We start from the raw sequence: 25,992 nt of genomic DNA, 5'->3' as shown, positions 1-25,992 counted from the left end.
CATTTTCAGCGTTTATTGGCACGGTTGTATGAACATATGGTTCACGCACCTGATGGAATAAACCGCTTTAGAGAACCGGCTTTACTGAGATGCGCATTAACGAGCGGCCGATCGTGATCGGAGCACTCCTACAAAATAATTACTGAATCTCCACCCGTCGAAACTAGCTTTCTGTTGCTGGGAACCTTCCTCTGAAAAAGAGCTTGCCGTTGTTGACGCTTCCATTTTTCCCCATCTGTCTGAGCGTGCCGCTCTGCTGCCGGCTGTCGACCAATCAGTGATGGTAAATGATACCTCGTGCCAAACCCAGACCAATCACTGTTCCATTCACGCCCTCCTTCCCTTCCCTTCTGTTCTCTGTGTTGTGTGCCTTGTGTGTGATGAAGGTGCTACTGGCAAATGTAACGCAAGTAACTAGCTTGGGAAAACTGTAATAATATTACCATTTTCAGACGAGTAATGCCTTACACTACTAGTTACTGAAAAAAGTAACGCGTTACACCCAACACTGTTCATATCACATTTATGAAACGTTTTAGTTGAACGTTAATATAACGAGTGTTTCTCTTTACAGCTACTTGTTTGAAAATTCTATTTAAAAAATAAATAATTAAATCTCGTTTTAAAAATTATAAAATGGAATGCTGATCACATGACCAAACAATAAATAAATAATAATAATAAAAGTTTAGAAAATAGAAAGCTCAGAAATGATGTTTTATAACTAAACAGAAAGTTAGTTTAATGTTATTGGAACAGTTTTTGTTAGCTAAGATGGGTCATATTTTTATGAACTTGCTTTAAATGAACAGAATGAGAAGCGATGAACATATAGCTTTCCAAACTCAAAACGTCAACACTCCACCAGCGGTCTGGGTTTGCTTGTTATGGAGATAGCTCTTCGTACAGCTTCACTTTAGTCTTATTCTCTCGATCCTGGACCAAAGAGTTCTCAGAAACAAATGAAATACACCAAAAACACCCACAGTTTCTCTCTCTCTCTCTCTCCGTACTCTCACTCCTCCACAGCCCAGCATCTCTCACTCAGTCTCTCTCCCGATCAGGTGAATCACCTGCAGTGTTTCTTTAGTTTACCTGTGTCCCCTGCTTCTCCTTATTAAACCAGCCCAAATCAGCAGAGGGAGACACACTCAGAACAAAAAACACAAGAACTGAGCCCAAGGACTGAAACACAGAACTAGTCTGACCTGATATAAAGAGATAATGTCTTTCTCTCAACCTATTTAGAAAAAGGTTAAGACTATAGTCTCAAAGAAAAACTAATTATCAGATGACTAATTTGTAATACTAGTCTAATCAGGTTATGAGACCGGCCGCTGAACTTCTGCCCCTAACAGTGACCTTTGACCTCCAGGGTCAGAATAAAAGTTCAAAGACAACAACTTTTCTTCATGTTGCTTTCTTTCTGGAATCAAAACGTTTCATTTTAAATGTGTTTTGTTGTGAAAATTCTTTTAACTGGTCGTTCATTCATAGGTTTTACAACTTTCCGTCCTGTTTAAAACCCAACTAATAAAAGCCTGATGACATCAGATGCAGGAAGTGACATCGTCTGATGATTTCTAGCGTTAGTTTGACATTGCATGACACCAAATATTGAAAACACATTTTAGGAATTGTCTGTACAAGAAATTTGAACTTAAATGATTGAACTAATGTTATAAATTGAGTTGAATCTTGTATAACCTATAAAAAATTGTTCAAATTAATTTAAAGAGTTACATTAATAAAAAAACCTTATGAATATGACTTTTTTTATATACAACAGTATCTCTATGACACTAAAATAACACTGTATCAAGTAAATAATCCAGTATTCTACTAAACAATCCTGATGGATATCTTTAATTATTATACTGTATAAAATTAAGATCAATAAGTCATGTCAACCTATGGTTTTTATTACATTAATTCCTCATATTAATCTAAATATTAATTATATTTTAACTATTTTATTTCAACGTAATTTTTAAGTTACACAAGATTCAACTTTATTGAGTTTCTACAGATGACCGGGATTATTGCAGAAGCATTGAGAAACTAGTTCTTGTTAATATTTTGAATTAGATTTTATTTGTATATTTTCTACTTTTTATATAAAGTTTAGTAAATGTCTTGCTTTGTCATTTTTATTAGATTTTGTTCTTTTATAAAGGTCTATACAGTTTTTCACTCAGTTTTATTTCAGTTTGTTATTTTAGAACATCAGTTTAAATATGTATAATAATCCTGCAACTAGATTAATATTTACAAGCTTACGGCGGGAGCTAAATGTAGGTTTTTAATCTGAAGGTGGAATTGTTTTTACAGTGTAAAGTTGACGTGGCCAAAGCAGATTTCTGATCCACACTTGCAGTGAAATCCTCCCTAAACCACGACATGCAGATGATTTTGGAGTGTCCCGGACCCGGACCCATGGATTAACCTCTGCAGCTCGTCTGATGGAGGAGGTTCTGGGAGAGAGAGATGTGTGTGGATCCAGGCCTGAGGCAGACAGACTCAGAGAGAGAGAGAGAGAGATGGGCGTGATGAAACTGATAGTGCTGTATTGTGTGGGTCAGTAACAGAGGCTCATTGTCAGGATTTACTGCCCCCTGCACTGCTCATTATGAGCCCCCCACCTCCCCTTCATCCATTCTCACAAACCCTGCTTCCTGTCTCCTCATCCCTCTGTAAACATGCAGCTTTACATCTCAACAACCCCTCGCATTTCAGTTCATTTCAAGTTTTATTTTACTCAATTCATCTATGTATTTTAATCAAGTAAAAGCGTTCATTAAAGTCCTGCTGAGTTTAAAAGTGGATCAGCAGCACCTCCTGCCTGCAAACACTGCAACTACAAAAATCACCTGGTTTTTAGTTGCAGATGTTTTTATCCAATGTGAAAGTACCAAAAACTAATTTGAACTCAAATTTAAAAAAGTATTAAATTATTAAAGCCTTATGGAACAATTTTGCACCTAGACCAGTGTTATTTTATTATAATTTATATATATATATATATATATCATTTATTTTTTTGCAGTGTTTTGTACAGAAAAAGACACCAAAAATGCTTCTGTAAAATCTGGGAGTTTCTACATATAGTTATAATCCATTAAGATTGCATTATATGTCAAATTTACAGATTTTAAAAAGGACATTTTTTAATTTTTTAATCTTATTTAACAACTTACTGAACACTTTTTAAGCTGGCATTTAGCTGATGTTTACATATTTATATATTTACCAGCTACTATTTTTACAGTAAATTTAACAGGATACGTTTTACAATAATGACTGACTCTCTCTTCTCTCTCTTCTCTCTCTTTTCAGTTCATGTCGTTTTTTTCCAGTTTTAGTTCATTTTAGTACATCAATTTAAACTAAATTAAAAATATATATTTTTTCAGAGATAGAAGAACAGCTGAAAAGAAGTGTTTACATCCAGGTAACATTTCTTTTTTTATTTGAGGTAATGTTTTATGGTTTTAGTTTTAAATGATAAAACAGAAAGAAATATCTGAGCTTGAAAAATAAACTCACAAAACAAGACATCTTTTTTAAAAGTCCTCTAGCAGAGGAATATCTGATGCAGAAGTGAATCTCAGCACATCATGAGACATCATGTAACATCGCAAACTGAACTACACACTGAATGAAGCAGTGAATCCTGGACAGAGACGAGGCGCGTTTGTTTTCTGTCTGTTCTGAGAAGATTCTTTGTGTCTCTGGATCATAAACACACACCGATCATGACAGAGCCTCTGATGTGTGTGTGACACAGATCTGGTTTAGTGTGAGTGGTTTTGAGGGTTAAAGATCAACGCTTATGAGATGCAAATGTCCTGTGATCATGTAATCATCTTCATAAATCCACTGCAGGACAGTCGTGTAATCATTAACACACTGGTCTAGACCAAAACACTTCTGCTGAAACTGATCTAGCAGAAGAGTCTTTAACTCACCAACCTGACTCAACAAACTGTGCACTTACTGCATCAAGATTACGTATAAAGACACTTAAGTCCTACTTAAGTGAGTAAAAAAACTTGAAAGTTCAAATAACTGAATTTAATTTAAATTAAACAATAATGCATTCTCATTTAACTTCTAGAATTCACATCATTAAGTTCATTTAACATATTCTATCATAGTTTATCATTTATAATTTTATAATTATGTTGTCTTTGAAATATGGTTTAAGTACTGCTGAATGTACTGACAAAAGTTTTATCCAAAGTAACTTACAAAAAAGGAACAATAGTCAACAATATTTACATTATATATTTGCTGGAATTAGTACTTTAAATATATTTAGAGTTTAACGTATGTTTTGATGGCCCTCAAACACACACACACACACACACACACACACACACATAAATATATATATATATATATATATATATATATATATATATGTGTATGTTTATGTGTATATATATATATCACATTTAATTTCAAGATTTGAAGTTCACTACAAGTGCACTAGATCCAAAACAACACATTCTACAGCAGCAAACAAGTTTGTTATGAATCTCTCACATCGTGTGTGTGTGTGTGTGTGTTTGTCACAGTGATTTCTCATTCTCTCTGTCTTTCATCTCTCTCTCCTTCTCTCTCTTTCATCTGTCTATCCGTTCAGTAACAACGGCTCCTTTCATTCGTTCATCTCCACCCCCCATCGCTGTAATTCAATGTTCCCAGAAAAACACATGATTGGAAAGTCAGTCAGTCTTTACAGCCTCACACTCTTCCTCACGGCCTTCCTCAGACCGCAGGGCCACATTTGCGCGCACACACACACACACACACACACACACACACACACACACACACACACACGCACGCAAACACACACACACACACACAAACGCACGCAAACACACACACACACACAAACACAAACGCACACACGCAAACACACACACACACACACACACACAAACACAAACGCACACACGCAAACACACACACACACACACACATTTCATTCAAAGCAAAACATTCTGGGAAAGTTCTCTCAAAGTTATAAACAAACGTTTGCCCAGTAACATTAATAGTTTGTTTAAAGTTCTCAATAATGTAACTATTTATACCTCATTCATGGAACAGTTTTTTCTCAAACATGTTAGCTGAATGTTCCTTTAACCTTTTTTTCAAATGTTGCTATACGTTTAGAGAACATTCAAAAGTAACATTCCCATAATGTTTGCAAAATGATACAATTGAATGTTCTAGTATCATTTTATTCAAGGTTCACAATTCAAGGTTTTTATAACTTGATGGATGGTAGAATGCATTCTTGTTAGCGCTATGAAGTTTAGACCAGACAGAAACATCCAGCAAGCTCAGATCAGTTCTGACAGGAAACTGATGATGGTGAGATAAAGCTCTGATTACAGGCTCCTTCTGAAGGCAACAGTTAGTTAGACTCATCGTCACAGTCGATGAACATCTGCTAAACTTCATCAGCATCACACCATGTCACTCGGTCAAACACATGCTCTTTCAGAGAATAAAATCAGCATGGAGAAGACCACAAAGAAAAATGAGATTAAAGTAAACAATAAAGAAAGTTGCTGTTACTTTTTGTTGGTGATGTTTACTCATCTGTAAATGAGGAACACAAAGGGCACCTGTTTGGCTGAAGGACCCGGATGCAGTTGGACTGAATCTGAGACGTTCAGGATCCTCTGAAAATCACATCTCAGGTTTCTAGTGTTACTCTCCCCGTTTCAGGGGCATTTCTGTTTGAGAGAAACATGTCATCTGTTCTAGTAGCAGTGAGGCCTGTGAATGACATGAGTTCCCAAGATCAGAGATGCACACCATGAGCTGACAATCACAATCAATGATCTTCACCAGCACTTTACTGCTGCTTTAAAGATCTTTAAAGATTCATTGGGAGTAGTAAGGTCAGGTGATCATCACTAGCGCTTTCCAACAGTCAGTGTTAAAGATGAGTGAGTGTTTTTTGTGCTCAAGCATTCCTTAGATCATTTATTGAGTAATCAGACACAGTGTTTCATCAGAAAACAGATAGAAACAGAGCAGAAGATCACAGAGGCACGAGACTGAAGGACTCTATACACTTATATTTACATTTAGTCATCTTTACAGATGCTTTTATCCAAAGCAACTTACAATTGGGGAACTTACAACAAGCAGGAAGTGCTTGTAATACCAAGTTTTATACATTGTTCAAATAAGTACAAGCTACAAAAAGAATAAATAAATAAAGAGAAAGTATAATTACTATTTTTTTACAATGACGCCAAGTAGTTTGAAAAGAGATACGTTTTCAGTTCTCGCTTGAATTTTCTCAAGGATTCAACATTCCAGATAGGAGTGGGAAGATCATTCCACCAGCCAGGAATGGTGAACGAGAATGTTCTGGAAAGTAATTTTGAGCCTCTCTGTGATGGTACCACGAGCCATCACACACTAGCGGATCTCAGACTTCTGGAGGGGATGAAGATTCATAGGTTGGTACTGAGCCTGTGACTGTTGTATATGCAAGCATCAATGCCTTGAACTTGGTGCGAGCTGTAACCAGCAGCCAGTGAAAGGAGATAAAGAGAGGTGTAACATGGGCTCTTTAAGGATCGCTGAAGACGAGTCGTGCCGCTGTATTCTGAATCATTTGTAGGGGTTTGATTGTGCTTGATGGAAGTCCAGCCAGAAGAGCAGTGCACTAGTCCAGTCTAGAATTGACAAGGGCCTGGACGATAAATTGTGCAGCATGCTTCGTTAGAAAGGTCAAGCAGTCTTTCAATGTGTTATTTGATGGTCAGCTGGTCTTCAAAAGTTACACCAAGATATCTGACCGAAGTTGATAGGGAAATTGTAGAAGAGCCTAGTTGGATTGAGAAATCATGCTGTAGAGTTCGAGTGGCAGGGAAGACAAGAAGCTCAGTCTTTGCCAGGTTGAGCTGTAAGTGATATTCTTTCATCCATGCCGAGATATCCGCCAGGCAGACTGAGATCTGTGCAGCTACCATTGGATCATCTGGTTGAAATGAAAGATAGAGCTGTGTCTGCATGTACCTGTTTGATGGGATCCAGTGATGTTGTGTATATGTAGAAGAGGAGGGGTCCAAGAACTGATCCCTGAGGAACCCCAGTGACAATTTGATGTGCTTTTAATGCCTCCCCTCCCCAAGCCACCCTAAAAAAAATACCTATCAGTAAGATATGATTCAAACCAGTGAAAGTGAATCGTTTTGATGCCCAGTGATGAGAGCGCAGACAGAAGGATCTGATGATTGACAGTGTCAAAAGCAGCAGATAGATCCAGCAGAATAAGAACTGATGATTTTAAATCAGCTTTTGCAATCCGCAGGGCTTCCATGACTGAGAGTAGTAGAGTAGTCTCCACTGAATGGCCACTCCTGAAACCTGACTGGTTAGCATCCAGTTTGTTGTTCTGTGAAAGAAACAATGATATCTGGCTGAAAACAACTCTTTCAAGGGTTTTCGCTATGAATGGAAAGAGAGAGACAAGTCTGTAGGTATCTGTACAAACAATCTTTTTTATTTTAAAATGTCATGCTGCTGACAGTTCCAGATCAAATCACTGACGTTTATTAATCTGTGAGAATAAACTCATTTGATGAGTGATCACCGCTTGGATCTGATCAATCACAGATCAATCAGCAGGATCGAGCTTGTGAGAATCAGATGCCCTGATCTGCAGAGTATGAGAAACACAGCAGCTCCTCCATCCAGCGTGACCCTCAAAAATCAAGTTGAGAGTCACAAGGCCCGCAGCGGCCCGAGGGGAGAGAGCTCCACCAGAGCATCCTGAGAACGAGAGACGCTACAGAAAGAGTCTTTTGTCGTCTGAATTCTTCTGCATCATTTTCAGCATTTTATCAGCTGTGACTCAAACTCACCCACAAATCTCATTCCTGCCCTCTGCGTCTGTTCATCTCTCCATCCATCAGTACAAGACACACACGCATAACACAAAAACATGTTCAGATCTAAAATGGACTTCAAGTGGAATCATATAAATCAACAGGTTTTATATAAGTAAATTACTAACCTGACTTCATTAAGTTAAAGGGACCTGAGAGAAATTCAGAACAAAATTCTTTCACATTTAACAGTGTACATAAATTGCGCACATCTGTATTACTTGATATTTTTGGTTTGGGCAAGAATCTGGTTTCTTAAACATGGCAATGAATTCACTTAACTCAAATGGCCTCCACATTCACCAGGGCTGCGTTTCCAAAAAGCTTCATAAGCCTACATAAAAAAATTATAAAGAAAGTTATGTAGGAGAAGTGCTTCAAAGACTGGGAAAAATAGGGATAACCTAAAATAGGGAAAACCTGTCAATGACTTACTCTTGGTCCTGGAAATAAAGTCTCTACAAATAAACATATAACTATTATATTATATTATATTATATTTGAGCTTTCTGGAACGCAAATTAGGTTAAAATTTCAATAAATTCTATAAGGTGACATTTCAGCACTTGACAAATGGATAGCAACTAAGTAGCAGTGTTAAGTGCATTTTTGGGAAATGCACATGAAACAATAACGAACGTTCGTAAAATTACGTTCGATTAAAATCATTGAAACCCAGCCCTGGTCTCAATACAGTAGAGCAGCTTTGGGATGAGCTGGAACGGGAGATTCACATCATGGATGTGCAGCCGACAAATCTGCAGCAACTGATCATCATGTCAAAATAAACCAAAATCTCTAATAACATATATATAGTTTTGGTCATATTTTGTGTTGTAAAATACATTTCAATATATGTATATATATTTGAAAAAAAAAAATGTTTTGGCCATCCCTGCTGTCAAGTAAATATCACAAATGTTGCACAATGTTTAATGCGGCACAAATGCGGTGAATCATAACCACTGGAAAGAACATGTCAAACTCTCAAACGTCTCATTTAATGACTAAAGTGTTGCAATCGTGAAGAATCAAACTTTACTTCATCTTTTGATTGAATGAATGCTGTAACTTTCAGAACTCAGTCCACCCAGAGATTTGACGTAAGAAGCACACACCTGCTGACGTTCTGTCTTTTATTTCCAACCTGTGACTTCAATATAACACAGTGGCCTGAGAGAAATTGACAAATAATGATGTACGTATTTACACAGATGTCAAATGTGCTGCAGGGCCACAAATGTTGAACAGAAGAACTTCTGAAGGACATTAAGCTACTATGTTAGCATAGTATTAAGGTGTTATTGTGTGAAAAAGAGCAGTGTTCTGCTAAACATCTTATCACAGAAGAAAGTCTGTCATGCAAGTTTTGATTATCATGACTGAAAATACAGTATTATAACCCTTCTATAGAAGTCTTAAAAGTGCAGATGGAAAAAAAGAATAGCTTGTTTAGAGTGAGAAAGAGGGTGGAAGTCCTGAAAAACTAAATTATGGCCATCAAAAAACCTTGACTAACACTATAAGTGGAGCTTAGTGGTGCAGGGTAAAAGTTCAAGCCTGGAGCTCTTTAAAAGCATCTTTAAAAGAATCTGTCTAAATGACACATCATCTAAACAATGCAAATGTAATGCCATATTACATTTAGCCACTAACAAACTACTCTTCTTATTTCTGGAGTATCTAGTATGTGAACATCCCTTCCGATCCAGCAAATTAGGTAATTATTCCATGTTGCAATTTGAGCATTTTATCCCAAATTCAATTAAAAAAGCTAAATAGCCTGATTTATTTTCACCAAGATAATATCACTCACATGACAAATAGAGGTCATGTGACAATAATGTTGCATACTTCAGTAATTGTGTGCAGTAATGCTCACTGGTTCACAGTGTCTTAACAGAACAATTATATATTTTCATAGTTAATATGGAATAAATACAGCCCATCTGCATTTAAACACATCTGTCATATACACATACGTCCTTTTGGGTTGTTTCTCTGGCGAGCAAACCTGTAGCAGCATCTCAGCAAACAACAAGTTTAATACTGTATACTCAGTGTGTTCAAAACATAGAGTTCCCTGTTAGCTGAGATACTGCTTGAGTAGGATTTACACACCTGAAAACATGGCAACCGATTCAAGAATCTTTTACTAAGGTTCCCATTAAAATTTTAATTTAAATTAATTTAATTTCCCATTATGAAAACTTTATTTCTGAATGTTCTCTGAAAAATTGTTTCTTGGTTATTTTTTGCCAGTTGCCAAACATAGGATTGCTACTTTTGAATGTTCTTTGAAAGTTCAAAATTAAAATAAAAAAAATGTCCAACTAAAACGTTCTGTCAACAAAAAACAAATTACGTCTTTGTGTCTGAGAACGATATTAGAGACCAGGGCCGGGTTTCCCGATAAAGATTGATTTTAGCGCTTAAGAGCGTTTTCTACAAACAAATTTACGAATGTTTGGAATTGTTTCACGTGTGTTTCCCAAAAATGTGCTTAACACAGTCACATGTAGCCATGCTTTAAGTGCTACTTAGGAGTCGCTATCCATTTGTCAAGTGCTGAAATGTCACCTTATAGAATGGCTCATAATAGTAGCAGTCTACATGCTCATTAATTGAAATGTTAACCTAATGCTGGATTCCAGAAAGCTTGAATATAATAGTTATAAGTATATTTGTAGAGACTTTATTTCCAGGCCCAAGATGGCTGCACATCGGTAAGGACATTGAAAGGTTTTTTTTTGTTTGTTTATCCCTATTTTTCCCAGTCTTTGAAGCATGTTTCCTACATCTTTTATCATTTTTTTTGTTCAGTCATTTCATTTAGGTGTGTATTTGTATTTTTTTGTTTTCTGCCCATTTTAATTATTTCATTTATAAATTCAAATGTAACTATACTCACATGAATAAAGCACTTGAGTCAAGGTAAAGGTGTAATCTGTTGATTGTCCTGCAGGTGAATGCATAAATTTGTCTTCTACTCCAGAGCACTCGTAGATCTAGATTTTCAAGTGCCACTTAAGTTACGATGAAATTGGGAAACAGACCATAATATCCAGACCAGTCATACGATCATTTTTACGAACTTAGGCTTACGAAGCATTTGGGAAATGCAGCCCAGATAACTTTGAATAAACATTTTATTCATGTTACTGGAAGAATGTTTGTTCATAATTTTGAGCAAACCATGCCAAACATTTAGAATGATCTAAACTTCTAGTTTTTAAATCTTCTAAGCATTTTTTATTTTTCTAACATTCTGAGAACATCATTAAAGACTAGCTAACCTTAATGTTCTATTAACATTTTGAACATTCAAATGCAAAGTTTTTTTAAATGCATTCTTTTCTTGGTTATACAAATGTTAAGAGAAACATTAAAGGAATGTTACTTTTAAATGCTCTATGAATATTATAGAATAAGTAGTAACATTTAAAAAATGCTAAACTAAAACTTTTCAGGAAAAAACTGTTCCATGAAACATGCTGTTTTTGTGCCAACATAAAAGTCCAGACAATTCTGAACAAATGTTCTATTAACGCTACTGGAGGAACGTTTGTTCAAAATCAGATAACTCTGCGCCTTTGATTAATGTAACTCGTAGAACATTTGTTGATAACTTTGAAAGAACGTTTTAAGAATGTTAGTACAGATAACACTGAACTCATGTTCTATTAACTTTACTGTACGAACGCTTGTTATTAACTTTGAGGGAACGTTTTAAGAACATTCCTTGTTAGCTGGGATATTCCTGGAGAAGGATTTACGCATACCTGAAAACCAGGTAACCAATTCCCTCTCTCTCGCCCTCCTCCACCCCAAACCCCCATTAAACCCTCTGAAACCCCATATCAGCTTCCTTTAGATGTTTCTTCAACACAATTGGGGAAACTGGACTCTTGGCGGAGGCAGTCGGTGCAGATATGAAGTGAGCACACAATGGAGCATTCATGCTCTCTCTCTCTCTCTCTCTCCATCCATTCTTCCCCAGCTGCAGAGGAATCCTGTCCAAGATTTTGCCCCCCACCACACCACTGCCACCCGTCCACCAGCAGAAAGAGAGACGACACAAAAGCAGGATTCATCCCAGAGACGGGGACCCATTTAAGCGTTACGCAGCTGCATCGATTTATTAAAAGATGGGTGGAGAGAGAGAGAGATAGAGAGAGAGAGGGTCAGCAGGGGTCACGGACCCCCAGACTTTATTAACCCTCTGAAGATGATGACATGTTAATGAGCTTTAATCATTAATATTCAACAGAGAGTAGGAGAATGTACAGAATGGAGGGATTGACAAGGAAAAGAGAGAGAGAAAATCTTCCTGTTCCAGCACAAAACAGCTCGACTGATGAATTAAAGTTAGTGTATTTCCATTCATGCTCATTTGTACAGCGCTTTTCACTATACTTACAGTTTCAAAGGAGCTACACAGAAATGCATGCTTCAAATTTTACAGCCAAGATAACATCTGAAACATATGTATTCTGTTCAAGCATGGGTCAATGCATCTGAACACATGTAAATGTAAATTCCTGCACGGACAGTATTTCACAGATGAGTGTGGAGAGCGAATGAGCTGATCTACACACCCGTCTCACTGCTCACCTGCCTGTCTCTCACACACACTACAGCTCTTTCTAACAGTATTTCAACACCTGGAGGATCTGAGCACAGGTGCGGATCCACAAACACCTACAGAGACACGTTGATTACAATTAGAAATTGAAATAGATTAAAAAAAAAAATCAATCACCAGCATTCAATCACTACAGCCTAGAGTAAAAGATACATAAATAAATAAATAAATAATAAAACCTACATATTCCTCTTATATATATATATATATATATATATATATATATATATATATATATATATATATATATATATATATATATATATATATATATATATATTTTTTTTTTCTATTTGCATCTGTTTGTCAAAAGAAAAAAAATAATTCTAAACCTTAAAAATAATTCTAAACCTGATTTTTAATTAAGCCTGCTAAATAAATAAATAAATAAAATTTAAATATTTCTCTTTACTGCTGTTAGTCAAAATAAATATTTAAAAACATTTTAATTTAGTATCCATTATAAGCAAACAAAGAAAAATAAATATCTATACACATATTTTTGTATATATACATATGAAATTAAAACAACTTAACAACCTTATTAATAGTTAGACAGATTAAGGAACCTAAAATATGGTCATCAAGAACAAGGCATTAATTGTGCCTAATAAACAGACAACATGCTCTTGATATAACTAAAAGTGAGAACTGGTTGTTAGAATAAAGTGTTACCAATGATTTTTAATAAAGCTTGTATTGATCAGGTACACATTGAAGTATAGAAATAACCTCTGAAAGTCACAGATCACAGATGAAGTTAAAGTGTTCAGTAGACGTGTGTTTTTGAGCCAGACTCGTTTCTCAGAGAGTAAAGTATCACACAGGTGAGTCTCACTGGAGCAGGTGCAGCCGAGGCTCCGCCCACAGGAACTCAACTCCGCTGGGATTTTCACCAGTTCCACCTCGTTTACCGAGGAAAACAACACGAGAAGCACAAACCCTGGACGCTTGAGACCATTCCAGCAGCGTCTGACCTTTCCTGCTTCACACAGGAATTCCCCAGCCATCATTACTAAAGCGGACAAAAGGGCAAAACCTTTCGTTCTCAGAGGAAAAATGATAAAAAGTCCACCCACTCACATCTTTTGTTCACTCCACTTCCTGTCAGGCCAGAAACTGGCACACATGCAGAGCAAATGTGATCAGGTGTGTGTGTGTGTGTGTGTGAAGGCCAGCCATCAGCCGGTCATGAGACATGCATGTCCTCATATTGACCTTTTGACCCCTGCACATCCCAGAGACCATCTCCAACGGCAACCAGCAGCAGTATCACTGTCACATGCTGCATGACTGCACTAAAACACACATATCCATGCACACACACTCATTCCCGCACACACACATACTCATTATCCAATTAAACTGGGCAGAGAGTGAAATAACAGCCAGCAATGTTTGAGATTCGCTGAGAACATCGGTTTCCGACAGAATGAACAATAATCCACGAGAAGTCTCAATAATTCACTTTAGTTTGCAGCTTGTTAGGTCAAACTGTAATTAAAAGAAACGCTGACAGAGACGTTTTTAATTGTAGCAAAGATAAGGTTTTCATGGATTAGTATCAATCAGCAAATGGTTTAGTTAATAACCCTAAATCAGCCTCGGGCTCTCAATTTAAACGGGGTTTTTTAATAATAAATCTCGTGATTAAACAGCATTATCATATCGCACAAATACGGTCGCGTTAATAATAAACAGGAGAACATTTTCGACAATATCTTGCCTCAAAATTACCCTTTAAAAGTTTTATAAAATGCGTGTGTGTGTGTGTGTGTGTGTGTGTATATATATATAATTATTAGTTATTTTTTTAAAGGTTGAACTTGACGGGAAACATTCATTTCAACTTTAAACGCGTCAGTGAGAGTCCTTCAGAAATAATTATCTACAGGGATACAACAATCATTATAAAATAAGAACGACGAAATATAATAGGCTTCAATAGTTTACATATAAATGATAGTTGTAACTATTGTTATTATCATTCAGTCTTTAAGACAAATTTGCATTGGAGATACAAACAGGATCATTCTGATTTAGATCTCATTATATGAAAATCATTTTGACAGTATTTTGCTGTAAGTTTTAAACAAATAGCTATTTGCAATAAATAAGGCGCCTTATTTATGGATTAGTCCAGGTGACGACGAGCATCTCGCGCATCTGCGGGTTTAACTTTCTTCGACATAAATTAATTCTAAATGTAAAAATGTATAATTATAATTTCTGAACTATCACAATTAATGAATGTATTATTATTCGTATCATTATTATCGTATGGGCTATACGATTCGTTGTAATTTAAAAATATACTTTTCATTAAAAAACTGAAATCTTTGCAAAGAACATGATTTATAATAATTTATAAACAAAAAATAAAAAAATAATAAATCGACTTAAGACTAAATTAATTTATAGTAGCCTACTAATTCTCAAAGCTCAAAAAATGTCAAGGCACAACAAACACGCGATAAAAGAAACTTCAGATCGCGATTATCAGAAGTGACAACTCACTCAAGAACACGGGAAGACAGTTTACCAGCTACACATCAGTTCAACACACAGAAAACAACTGCATGATGAGTCCCTAAAAATGCTGATCTTTAGGATTCAAACGCTTGCAGACGAAGTGACGTGGGCAGTCATATTCCCACGTCTCCGCGCCTTTCCCAACTTCCCTAAAAGCAACCGGGAGAAACTCACATCAAAGCGTGCAGCAGGCCTCAGATCCGCGCGATTCCCGCGTACATCCACACCGCCGGGAGACGGAGACGCGCGGCGCTTTCTCGCTATATGTGTACGTTTGAAGCGACACAGAGAAAAGACGCTCTAAAGGGAGACGCGCGTCTTTTCTCTTTTCTTTTCTTTTTTATATACACAGAAGTGCTTTTTGTTCCTCATTTTTTCATTTAAGAGGGTAATGGAAGGGGGGTGTTCGTTTGATCACATGATTACAATTCACCTGAGATAAAACAAAGGACGCAAAGAGCGCCGGAGACCGAGACAGAGAGATGCTCTCATGGTCAGGATCCCCTTATCAGAGTCAACATTCATGGATAATGAAAAAGGCAATGATTTTGGCTTGGGTGGAGGGGGGCGTCGCGAGACGCAAATACAAGAGGTTATTGTTGACCAGAACAGCGCGCGTGTTTGTGTGCGTTTGGCCCGTCTCTTCTCGTCTTTCTATGTTTTCTGTTTAAACGCGTTAAATGCGCTCTCTGTGTATTTATGTGATGCAATTATGACACTAACACGTAGCACGACACGATGCTGCGGGAGTTCATTGCAGCGCAAAGCGCGCAAACGCGGGTCAGGACTCTAGGCCTGCATGAGCGCGCTCTGGCCCGAGTATAAATATAAGCTTTAAAATCAGCAGATAAGTCGCAATCTATAGTCCAGATGAATTTACACTAACAGACAGTTTATTCGGGTAAGAAAGAAGACGCTGTTGCGCACAGCAGGTGCGCAGAGACGCGCTGCCGGAGCTGCTGCAGGTCCGATGGCGCTCGGTGGGGTGGAAGGGCTCCTCTGGTTCACCCCGCGGCACAAACAGGCCAACAACGCGCCAGTGTGATCGGAAACAGTTGAAAGAACACCCTAAAACCCCCGTGAGCCAGCAACCACCTGTGAAGGTCATTTAATGAACGACGAAATCATAAAACGGCATATAACAGAACAAACATAACATTATTTGAAAAAAAAAAAAGCATTTTTACATTGCAGCAATGTCAGAACTTCATTGTCAGCCGAGAATCTTGGACAACAATAGGTTAATAATTATTTATAATTAAATAAATAAATAAAATAGACAACGCATTTGCAGATTCACGTTTCCTGCCGGTTGACTGTCATATGACATAAAATGAAATAATAAACAAATAAAATATTTATTTATTTTTTCACTGATTTATTTTGATTGTTTTATTTTCCAATTATTTGTGTATTTGATAAAAAAAATGTTTAATCTAATTATCAGATTTAGATAATTATTCGATTATTTAATAATATCTCAAATCTTATTCCCAATGGTGTATTGGAATAGAACACAAATGTCTACTTTTTTATGTCAGAAATTAAATATCTAGTAATAATATGCGTTTAAGTCTCGTCATGAGTATGAATGAGGATTGATTTTAAAATCACAGACTCCAAATATAATTTTGTTTATTAAACGCTTTGGAAACACTTTATTTTACTGTTTCCTTATTATACGTTACTTAAGGCCTACTTACTATTATAATAATAATAAATTATGCATTATTACATACAAGTAACCCTAAGCCAAACCTTAATCCTAACCCTACCAATATAGTAAATGCATGTAGTTAATTAATATCACGCAGTACTTAAATGTATAACAAGGACAACTTCAGAATGAAGTTGTTTTCACAGTGATGCCATTGGGGGGGAAATGGGTTCCTCAAAGAACAGTTCTTAAAAGAACCATTATAGTGTGAATAACCTTTTATTATGATTATTTTCCACTATTAAGAACATTTAAAGTTCCCATGGATGTTAAAGTTTCTTCATAGAACTAAAATGCCACTAGAAATCTTTTATTTTTAAGAGCCTTATGACAATGACAGCATATAGCCTAAATAGACCTATTTGCAATAAAACAACTCCAGGCCAAACCGCTATAACCGAGAGGGTTATCAAGAATATAAAGATCTAAGTATGTGAAAAAAAATGAATAAAATGCTTAAACGCTCAAATAAAAGTGTGATTACACTCTAAGAGTCCACATATTAGAGTCGTTGATTTGCAGCAGAAATCACCGCCCTCCGTTGAGAGAGTTCAGGGAGAAGTCCGACAGCCAATCAGCGCGCGACCCGACGTGCCTCTGCTGCTCCTTTAAGAGATTTTTTTCCACGAATTATTTTTTTTTCTCGCTCCTCACACAACGAGGCTCTTTAAGCCCCGGCGCGCGACACAGAGCAGGCATTCAGAGCGCGAGCGAGGGGGCTGAACCGACGGACTCTCGCGCTGGGCGGGCGACCTGCTTCAGTGCAGTAAGAGCTTGACATTATTACCTCTCTCTCTATCACTTACTCTGTGTGGGAATATACGGCAATGCAATGTGTAGAGAAACCGATAAACGGAGAAATTTGTTGTATCGGTGTTGTTTATAATAGCCTACATATGCCCTGATTTGAGTCTGCTTGTTTAAGTGTAAATTCAGTTTTTCTCTGTTGTGGTTTGAGTGTTGGTAACGGGGGAAACTCTAAGGAATAAAGTTCGTTTCTTTCTTTCTGGATTAACAGTGTAAAATACTGCTGCCCTCTAATTTTATGAGCAAGAAACTCTTTAAAACTAAGTTGGTATCACGAGGTCTTCATTTCGAGATTTGCGCAAATGTGTAAACCAGAGACGTGTTTGGTTAATCTGTTTAAACGGGAAAAGTTGCTTAATCTGTATTTGAAGAAACAATTTGACATGCACTTCGATCGTTAGGCAAAACGCTCGTTAACTGACGAATTTAAATACCTGGATTTTAAGTATTTTAAGTATTTTTTATCCATGTAGGATGTTGCAGTCATAATAAATAATTTAATACATGTATTTTAAAAAACGTTTTTTAGAATTCAGCCAATATATTTATAGCCAATAGTCTATATTTGGTATCTTAGCCTTTGAAAAACGTTTTACTCGTGCATGATTGATCAAATGCTGTTTCTGTCCAAATTGCTGAACATAGCCATCAGCTGTAATATTCTAATATAAACATAGAAAAATGAGGAGTACAAAATCTATATAAAATTTTAAGTCTGACACATTCCTTTCACAAAAAAGATTAAAACAAAGAAAGAAAAAAAAGTTTCATTGCCGATATTCTGATTCAAACTCTGAAACTGGTAGAAGTTTGAATCTATTTATTTATGCAAATAAAGTTGGTTTAAATGTCTGGTTATTGTTCCATTCAGGAGAGAGGTGTTATGGCATGAGTGAATTAGGGGCAAATTATTGCCAAACCAGGCGTAATGATCCGCCCTACTGTACTGTGTGAACCTTGTCAAGAATATGCCGAAATAATCCAGAGAAAGACGAAGTGAATAAAGTTTGAACAAATAAAGTTAGAGGTGGCGGACAAATTATAGTAAAGTGAGTGGTTAAAACGAATGAACAGAAAGTTTCTAAGTTCTCTCAAACAGTCGCTTTGTACTGAAATGAGTTGAACGGGAAAAAGAGCAAACCCAAAAGAGCAATTAGTTAAAGAAATTGACCGATACCTGTGTTAGCCCACTGAAAAACTAATTATTATGTCTCATGAGGTGCATTATAGGCTATTTCTGTAGCAAAGAAACCTCCACACAAGTCAATCAGACGCAGATCATTGAACGGCTGTATTCCCGTGAGCCTGACAAATGTGATTATTGAATGAATATTAAACGGATCTGTTATCACAGACGTGAAGTCTCCAGTGTCTGATCTTAATTAACACTGGTGTCGGACGGTTTGTTGTTCTTGTGTTCGGGTGAGATTCGATCCACTCGGACAACAAAAGCTAATTCAAGTTCAACTCTGCGTGACAAGTCGCATCTCTAGAGTTTATCTAATGTTTGTGTTCAGTTAAGAGAAAAGCTGATTATGTTACGGAACTTCACTCGGACTTGTAGAAGCAAAGTTGATAATTTAATATAATGATCACAAGTATATATTCACCTGGCTGCTTGCTTGAGTTTTCCTAATCACACTGCATGACTCTCTGTGTTTGTCTGCTGGTTATAAGTCTTCGCTTGTGCTTTCAGCGACTAACACTGTGTGATTCAGCTGCCGCAGCAGCGCCGCTCCGTGTTTATCTAACAGCGGGAGGACTGAAGCCCGTATTATTCCAACACTTTCTCTCCCGGGAGCCTGAACAAACCGACAAACCTTCAACAGTAGCTTGTTAGCAGAAGTGAAGCTAAAATAACACACACACACTGACTGCCGCCGCATGATTGCTGGAAAAAAGACGAATTCTAAATAAAGTCAAAGCCTCAGTGTTTGTAGCAGTTTTTCATGAACAGGTTTATCTTGTTCGTGGGGCGTTTGGCTTATAAACAGCAAAGAGGTTGTGCGGTTATATCCCATTACAACTCCATATTCATAGTATTAGCCATATAGTAGCCTGCAAGATGTCTGTTAAAGATCGCTGGATCTAGAAAGCATCTGCTGTGTACAAATTTCCAACAGACGCCTGTAAGATGTCAGTTTTACACATTCTAAATAATAAAGATCTTAAAGAATTCTAATAGACCTGTTCTGATAGGAAACGTCCAAATGGAATGACGTAGCCTTGCAGATAAGTAAACACTCTAAAAAAAAGGTCTTGCAGATGTCAAATGGATGTCTCCGTGATGTGGGCTGCGTGTGCTGTCAGCAGACATTGAGAAGATATACTTTACAAAAACATGTAAGGGTAGCGTGACAACCAATGATAATAATGAATAAAAATCCTTCTGTATGTGTTTTTGCAGGTTTTTCAGTAGATCTATATCCTTGGGAAGACGGCGGATGGATTCATTCTGAAAGAACGGAGATAGTGAAAGAATAAGAGTGTTGAATTTCCTCTGTAGGACCTCAAATACATATTCAACAACAATAATAATAATAAACATTGGCAACTGTTTTAGAGAGGAAAAAAGGCAGTTTTTAGAGAAAAAAAAAATAATAATAACAGAGGCCCTCTGAGGAAAATCTAGACCTACCTTAGACACCTGTGGTCGCAGAGCAAGAGGACCGATGTCGGCGGAGGAGCACAGTATGTCAGAGGTGGAAATGAGTCCCGGGGTCTCGGATGACGGTCACTCCATGTCCCCCAGTCACTCGTCCGGAGCTCCCGGCGGGGCAGACTCCCCTCTTCCCGGTCAAGCGTCTCAGATGCCGGGCGTCGGTGATGATGAGCCTGGCGTCTCCGGGGTGTCGGTGAAGTCCGACGAAGACGACGACCGCTTCCCCATCGGCATCCGCGAGGCGGTCAGTCAGGTGCTCAACGGCTACGACTGGACACTGGTGCCGATGCCCGTGCGCGTGAACTCGGGCAGCAAGAGCAAGCCGCATGTTAAGCGTCCGATGAACGCGTTCATGGTGTGGGCGCAGGCGGCGCGCAGGAAACTGGCGGATCAATATCCGCACCTGCACAACGCCGAGCTCAGTAAAACACTCGGGAAACTCTGGAGGTGAGAGCAAAGAGTAACGTTTGACCCGTGTACCTCTTACTAGAGATGCTGGGGCGCCAACATGATTCCGTGATATTAGTATCATGGTATTTTGATATATACAGTCAACATTTGAAGTGGATCATCAAAGTTGTCCTAAAACCTCAATGCGTTCTTGTTTTAGGACAACTTTGATTAACGTCTTTGACCCGCTTCAAATGGTGTTCAATGCCCAAATTCGTGTTTTTATTATTATTATTATTATCATGTAGCACTAAGGGCAACTTTATTTATATAGCACATTTGTGTTTTACATTAACTTTTTTTTATAATAAAAGATGCATATTAATAAAAAATTATAGCAGAAATAAAAGTAAAAATGCATTAACACACAAGAATAGTAATTAATAATAATTGACAACCAAGTGTGACTCTAGACCACAAAATCAGTCATAAGGGTCAATATATATATATATATATATATATATATATATATATATATATATATATTAAATTGAGATATATACATAATCTGAAAGCTTTCCATAGATGTATGGTTTTTTAGGATCTGTTAGAATCTAAATTCTACGAAAATCACCTTTAAATTTGTCCAAATGAATTCTTATGAATGCATATTACTAATCAAAATATACGTTTTTATATATTTACAGTATATATATATATATATATATATATATATATATATATATATATATATAGGAAAATTATTAAATATCTTCATGGAACACAATCTTTACTTAATATCCTATGATTTTTGGCATAAAAGAAAAATCTATAATTTTGACCCATACAATGTACTGTCAGCTATTGCTACAATTATACCCCAGAGACTTAAGACTCGTTTTGTGGTCCAGGGTCAAATACAAGAAGAAACAAGGGTGCATCTCTATAAATTCAAAGTGACCAAATTGAAAGTCCATCTGCACATTCTCAATCCCTTCACTGTCATAAAGCCACCACCAATTTATTAGTGTAATTCTATCAGTTAATAATAATTGATGCTGCAGTTTAATGGCTCTCTTAGGTTGTGCTGTCAATCTGATGGCCAAACCTCAGGGTCACAGTAATATTAACTGCACGCCCCACCGGTGATGTTGTTAACTCAGCCTCTGGCTTTGAGTTTCTCAGGGGCTTTAGCTCAGAATAATCATTCCTTCAACATGCCAGATTAGAGGGACAAATCCCTTCAGGAGCTGCTGTGCAAAAGAGCAAAAACACACACATACAAAGGCCACAGTCTGTAAACAGCACTATTAAGCCGAGCTGGAAGGCCAACTTCAGCTATTACGGTGTGTATTTTTCTAAAAAAGTTTATTTTTGTTAGAGAGCGAGTGTTTGGTTCTGCTGGATTTATAGATGCTGTGGCTGAATGAAAGTGTCTCGCTCTACAGATGACAGCATAACAGGTGGAGGTTTAAACTTTCATTTAACGATTTAAAGTTAATTCAGACACCAGCTGGAATATCAGACACAAAAAAAGATTTTTCACATTTAACTTATGTTTCTCATACTGTAAATAGGGCTAAGAGCACTGATGAACTGTTGAAATTCTGTTGACTGAAATAACATTTCATTATCATTTTATGAGTGCCTACCCACTGAGTTTATTCTGATGATTAAAAGCTCTTAATTTGTCCAGTGATTGGGTTACTACTTGACTATTAAATATTCTAGTATGCCTTTTATACTGTGCAAAATATAATCATATTACTCGTGTGTGTTTCAGGCTGCTGAATGAGTCGGATAAGAGGCCGTTTATCGAGGAAGCCGAGCGTTTGAGGAAGCAGCATAAGAAAGATTACCCAGAGTACAAGTACCAGCCACGTCGACGCAAGAACGGCAAACCAGGATCCAACTCTGAGGCCGACGGCCACTCTGAGGGCGAGGTCAGTCACAGCCAATCGCATTACAAAAGCCTGCACCTGGAGGTGGCACATGGTGGGGCCGCAGGATCGCCATTGGGAGATGGACACCATCCTCACGCTACAGGTGAGCTACACCTGCCTACACTGTGTCAAGACATCTAGGGTCCCTTTTATTCATCAAGGATGTATTCAATTGAAAGGTTACAGTAAATTGTTTATAGTGTTAAGGCCTGTTTACATCAAGAACAACAATGATAACTATAATTAGTTAACTTTAAAATTATAAACGCAACACTTTTGTTTTTGCCCCTTTTTCATGAGCTGAACTCAAAGATCTAAGACTTTTTCTATGTACACAAAAGGCCTATTCGTCTCAAATTTTGGTCACAAATCTGTCTAAATCTGTGTTCGTGAGCACTTCTCCTTTGCCGAGATAATCCATCCACCTCATAGGTGTGGCATATTAAGATGCTGATTAGACAGCATGATTATTGTGTGCCTTAGGCTGGCCACAATAAAAGTGCATTGTGTCTTTGGCTTAAAAATCATAATTTTCTTCTTTCAGGTCAGAGTCATAGCCCTCCGACGCCCCCTACCACTCCTAAAACAGAATTGCAGGGGGGTAAATCCAGTGAGGGGAAGCGTGAGGGTGGAGCCTCCAGGAGTGGTTTAGGGGTCGGAGCAGACGGAAGCTCGGCTTCCTCATCCGCCAGCGGAAAACCGCATATTGATTTCGGAAATGTGGACATTGGCGAGATTAGCCATGATGTGATGGCCAACATGGAGCCGTTTGATGTAAACGAGTTCGACCAGTACCTGCCGCCCAATGGGCACCCGCAGTCATCGAGTGGCACAAGCGCCGGTTCTTCAGCTTCGCCATACACTTACGGCATCTCCAGTGCGCTGGCAGCCGCTAGCGGTCACTCCACCGCCTGGCTTTCCAAGCAGCAGCTGCCATCCCAGCAGCACTTGGGATCGGATGGCGTCAAAACACAGATTAAGAGTGAGACGCACTTCTCCAGTGATGCAGCGGCTGCAGCTAGTGGATCACACGTCACTTACCTGCCACACTACAGCGCCGCCTTCCCTTCGTTGGCATCCCGCGCGCAGTTCGCCGAATATGCTGAACACCAGGCATCCGGCTCGTACTATGCCCACTCTAGCCAGACTTCTGGCCTCTACTCCGCCTTCTCCTACATGGGTCCTTCGCAGAGGCCCCTGTACACCGCCATTCCAGATCCTGGCTCCGTGCCACAGTCACACAGCCCGACGCACTGGGAGCAGCCCGTATACACCACCTTATCTCGACCATGACACAACGTTCTGGTTTGGTATCCAGTCGCTGAAGTGTCCAACAAAAGTGTGACTGAAAATCATGACAAACGCTCACCTACACCACAATCTGCACAGACTGAAATCTGAGAAAAACTTCTGCAGGGAACATATTCTCACATGCCTCAGGCTTATAAAACCTTCACAACCCAACACAGATTCACTCAACGCTAGATGAAATGAAGGAGGCAGAAATTTGACTCCAGTGGTCCTTCATGAGACATATTACCAAAGTTCTGAGACCAAAACATTACAAAAATCCAACAAAAATTGGTGCAGTTTCTGAACTCTGTTTAGTTTGGCAGTAACACTCAAACCATACATCGACCCGCTCAACTTCACTCAAAAATAAATACACACAAACAGACTTACACCTGATGCTATTATCTGTACATCCATGTGTGTGTGTTTTTTTTTAATTTGTATGAATGAATAATCTTTTATTAACCAAAATAAGGCCATATTGTATCAACAAATAATGACGTTTTCATTGTTGTAATCTTTTCTATTGTTGTTACTCTTGTTATTTGTATTGCCATAACTACACTGAAAAGTCTTTACCACTGTCTAGTGTTTCTTAATGACATTTGTGTTTTATGACTTTCAGCGTGTGTAAATATCAGTGCCAGGATGCGATAATTACGTGTTTTTTTACCGATTACTCCAAACACACAGGCGGAGTACTGTAATGCAATGTTTCTGTCACATTGGAATTAGCCTAATTTCGAGTTTCCGGTATATGAATGAGATATAGATAACACCGCAAGTGCTGCAGTCCATCGGCTACTGTTTGAAAAACATGAATTAAATCACACGGATCTATTTTCAAACAGCAAATTTTATCTCTCGTTAGCCTTATTTTTATGTCCACATGACAATGTAATGTGGGATTTTGCAAGAGCGCCGTTTTGTATTTTGTGGAAATAATGTCATTGCGGTATTATTTTGTAAAGACAGTATGTTACTGTAAACTTTATTTAGTTATTCTAAATTTTCTTCCCTTTGGTACTTTTATAGTTTTGGCCCTCTTTATTAGTACTATTCAGAAACAGCAAACCAACAGCTTTCTTGTTATATATTACATAATTTTATTTATAATTGTTGTTTTTGTTTGCATTTTTTATCAGTAGCGTTTTATTCTGATGTTGGAAACTTTGTGTAATTTTGTGGTGGGTAAAAGTGTTGTTGTTTTTCTTTATCAGTGTAAATAGATGAGATGCAGTGACTAACTTCCCTCACTTTAAATAAAGCTGCAGTCTGTACAAATGTGTCTTCGTCTTCATACTCACTTAGCCTACCTGAATATTCATTTTCTTCTTCCTCTTGCCTTTTTTTTTTTTTGCTTTACTTGCTTTATCTTCTCCACCTGTAAGATTAGCACACTACAAAAGTAGGCTATTATTTATTAATATTACAATGATTATACAAATATGTAGAAACAGTTTTCATTTAGAAATTGGTAGTAAATTCACAACTCAATTAAAGTTAAAAGTTTGAATTACTAATTTCTTCAAAACTGTTCAATAAATGTTTTTCTTGTGTATTTAATAGACATTACCCAGCAGAATACAGTAGCCTATGTATACAATATATTACTTTTTTCTGCATTTTAGACACATGCCAAACTGCGTGCTGTATACAATAATGCAGTATGCTTGATTTAATACATTTACAACACACTGAAGTCATGTGACAGTGTATACTAAGCATGTGTACACGCATTATGCTAGTATTCCAATGTAAACAAATTCAGCATGAGCTTGTAGGTTTATTCTGATTGGCTGAAACCAATATCATGATAGCGTACATCTCAAATACCTCTGCATTTCTGCACTGTGTGTGTGTGAATGCTGTCCTGCATGTGTGCGTGTGTGTGTGTGCTGAGAGTTGAGGCTGATTTCTAATTCCCCTGATTTAATCATCTGTGTGATACTTTGGTTAAACAAAGAGACTCATTCAGCTCCGGCTGAGCGAAGGGAGGGAGGGGGTCTGGCCTGCAGTTTCACTGGATACAAAGACACACACACACGCACACACACACACACACTGCAGGTCTGCAA

At 37.7% G+C, this 25,992-nt stretch overlaps 2 protein-coding genes across 2 annotated transcripts in view; both read left to right on the top strand.

Moving 5' to 3' along the window:
- The window catches only part of LOC113067602 (zinc finger protein 239-like), a 262,749-nt gene that overhangs the window by 13,645 nt on the left and 223,112 nt on the right, over window positions 1-25,992 (top strand). The gene's annotated exons all lie outside the window — the stretch shown is intronic.
- LOC113067404 (transcription factor Sox-10-like) lies at window positions 17,436-25,193 on the top strand. Its single transcript, XM_026239798.1, has 4 exons — window positions 17,436-17,585; window positions 20,034-20,735; window positions 22,462-22,724; window positions 23,166-25,193. The coding sequence occupies exons 2-4, from the start codon at window positions 20,299-20,301 to the stop codon at window positions 23,912-23,914; spliced, it is 1,449 nt and encodes a 482-aa protein (XP_026095583.1). The 5' UTR covers window positions 17,436-17,585; window positions 20,034-20,298; the 3' UTR covers window positions 23,915-25,193.

This window comes from Carassius auratus, linkage group LG28B, assembly GCF_003368295.1.
Source record: "Carassius auratus strain Wakin linkage group LG28B, ASM336829v1, whole genome shotgun sequence".
Classification (NCBI taxonomy): Eukaryota; Metazoa; Chordata; class Actinopteri; order Cypriniformes; family Cyprinidae; genus Carassius; species Carassius auratus.
This window is presented reverse-complemented; position numbering and strand designations above follow the sequence as displayed.

Bases quoted from the DNA above. Each gene is read 5' to 3' on its own strand.
- LOC113067404 (XM_026239798.1), top strand. From the start codon at position 20,299: ATGTCGGCGGAGGAGCACAGTATGTCAGAGGTGGAAATGAGTCCCGGG. The intron at 20,736-22,461 runs GTGAGAGCAAAG...TGTGTGTTTCAG, and splicing joins ACACTCGGGAAACTCTGGAG to GCTGCTGAATGAGTCGGATA. The intron at 22,725-23,165 runs GTGAGCTACACC...TTCTTCTTTCAG, and splicing joins ACACCATCCTCACGCTACAG to GTCAGAGTCATAGCCCTCCG.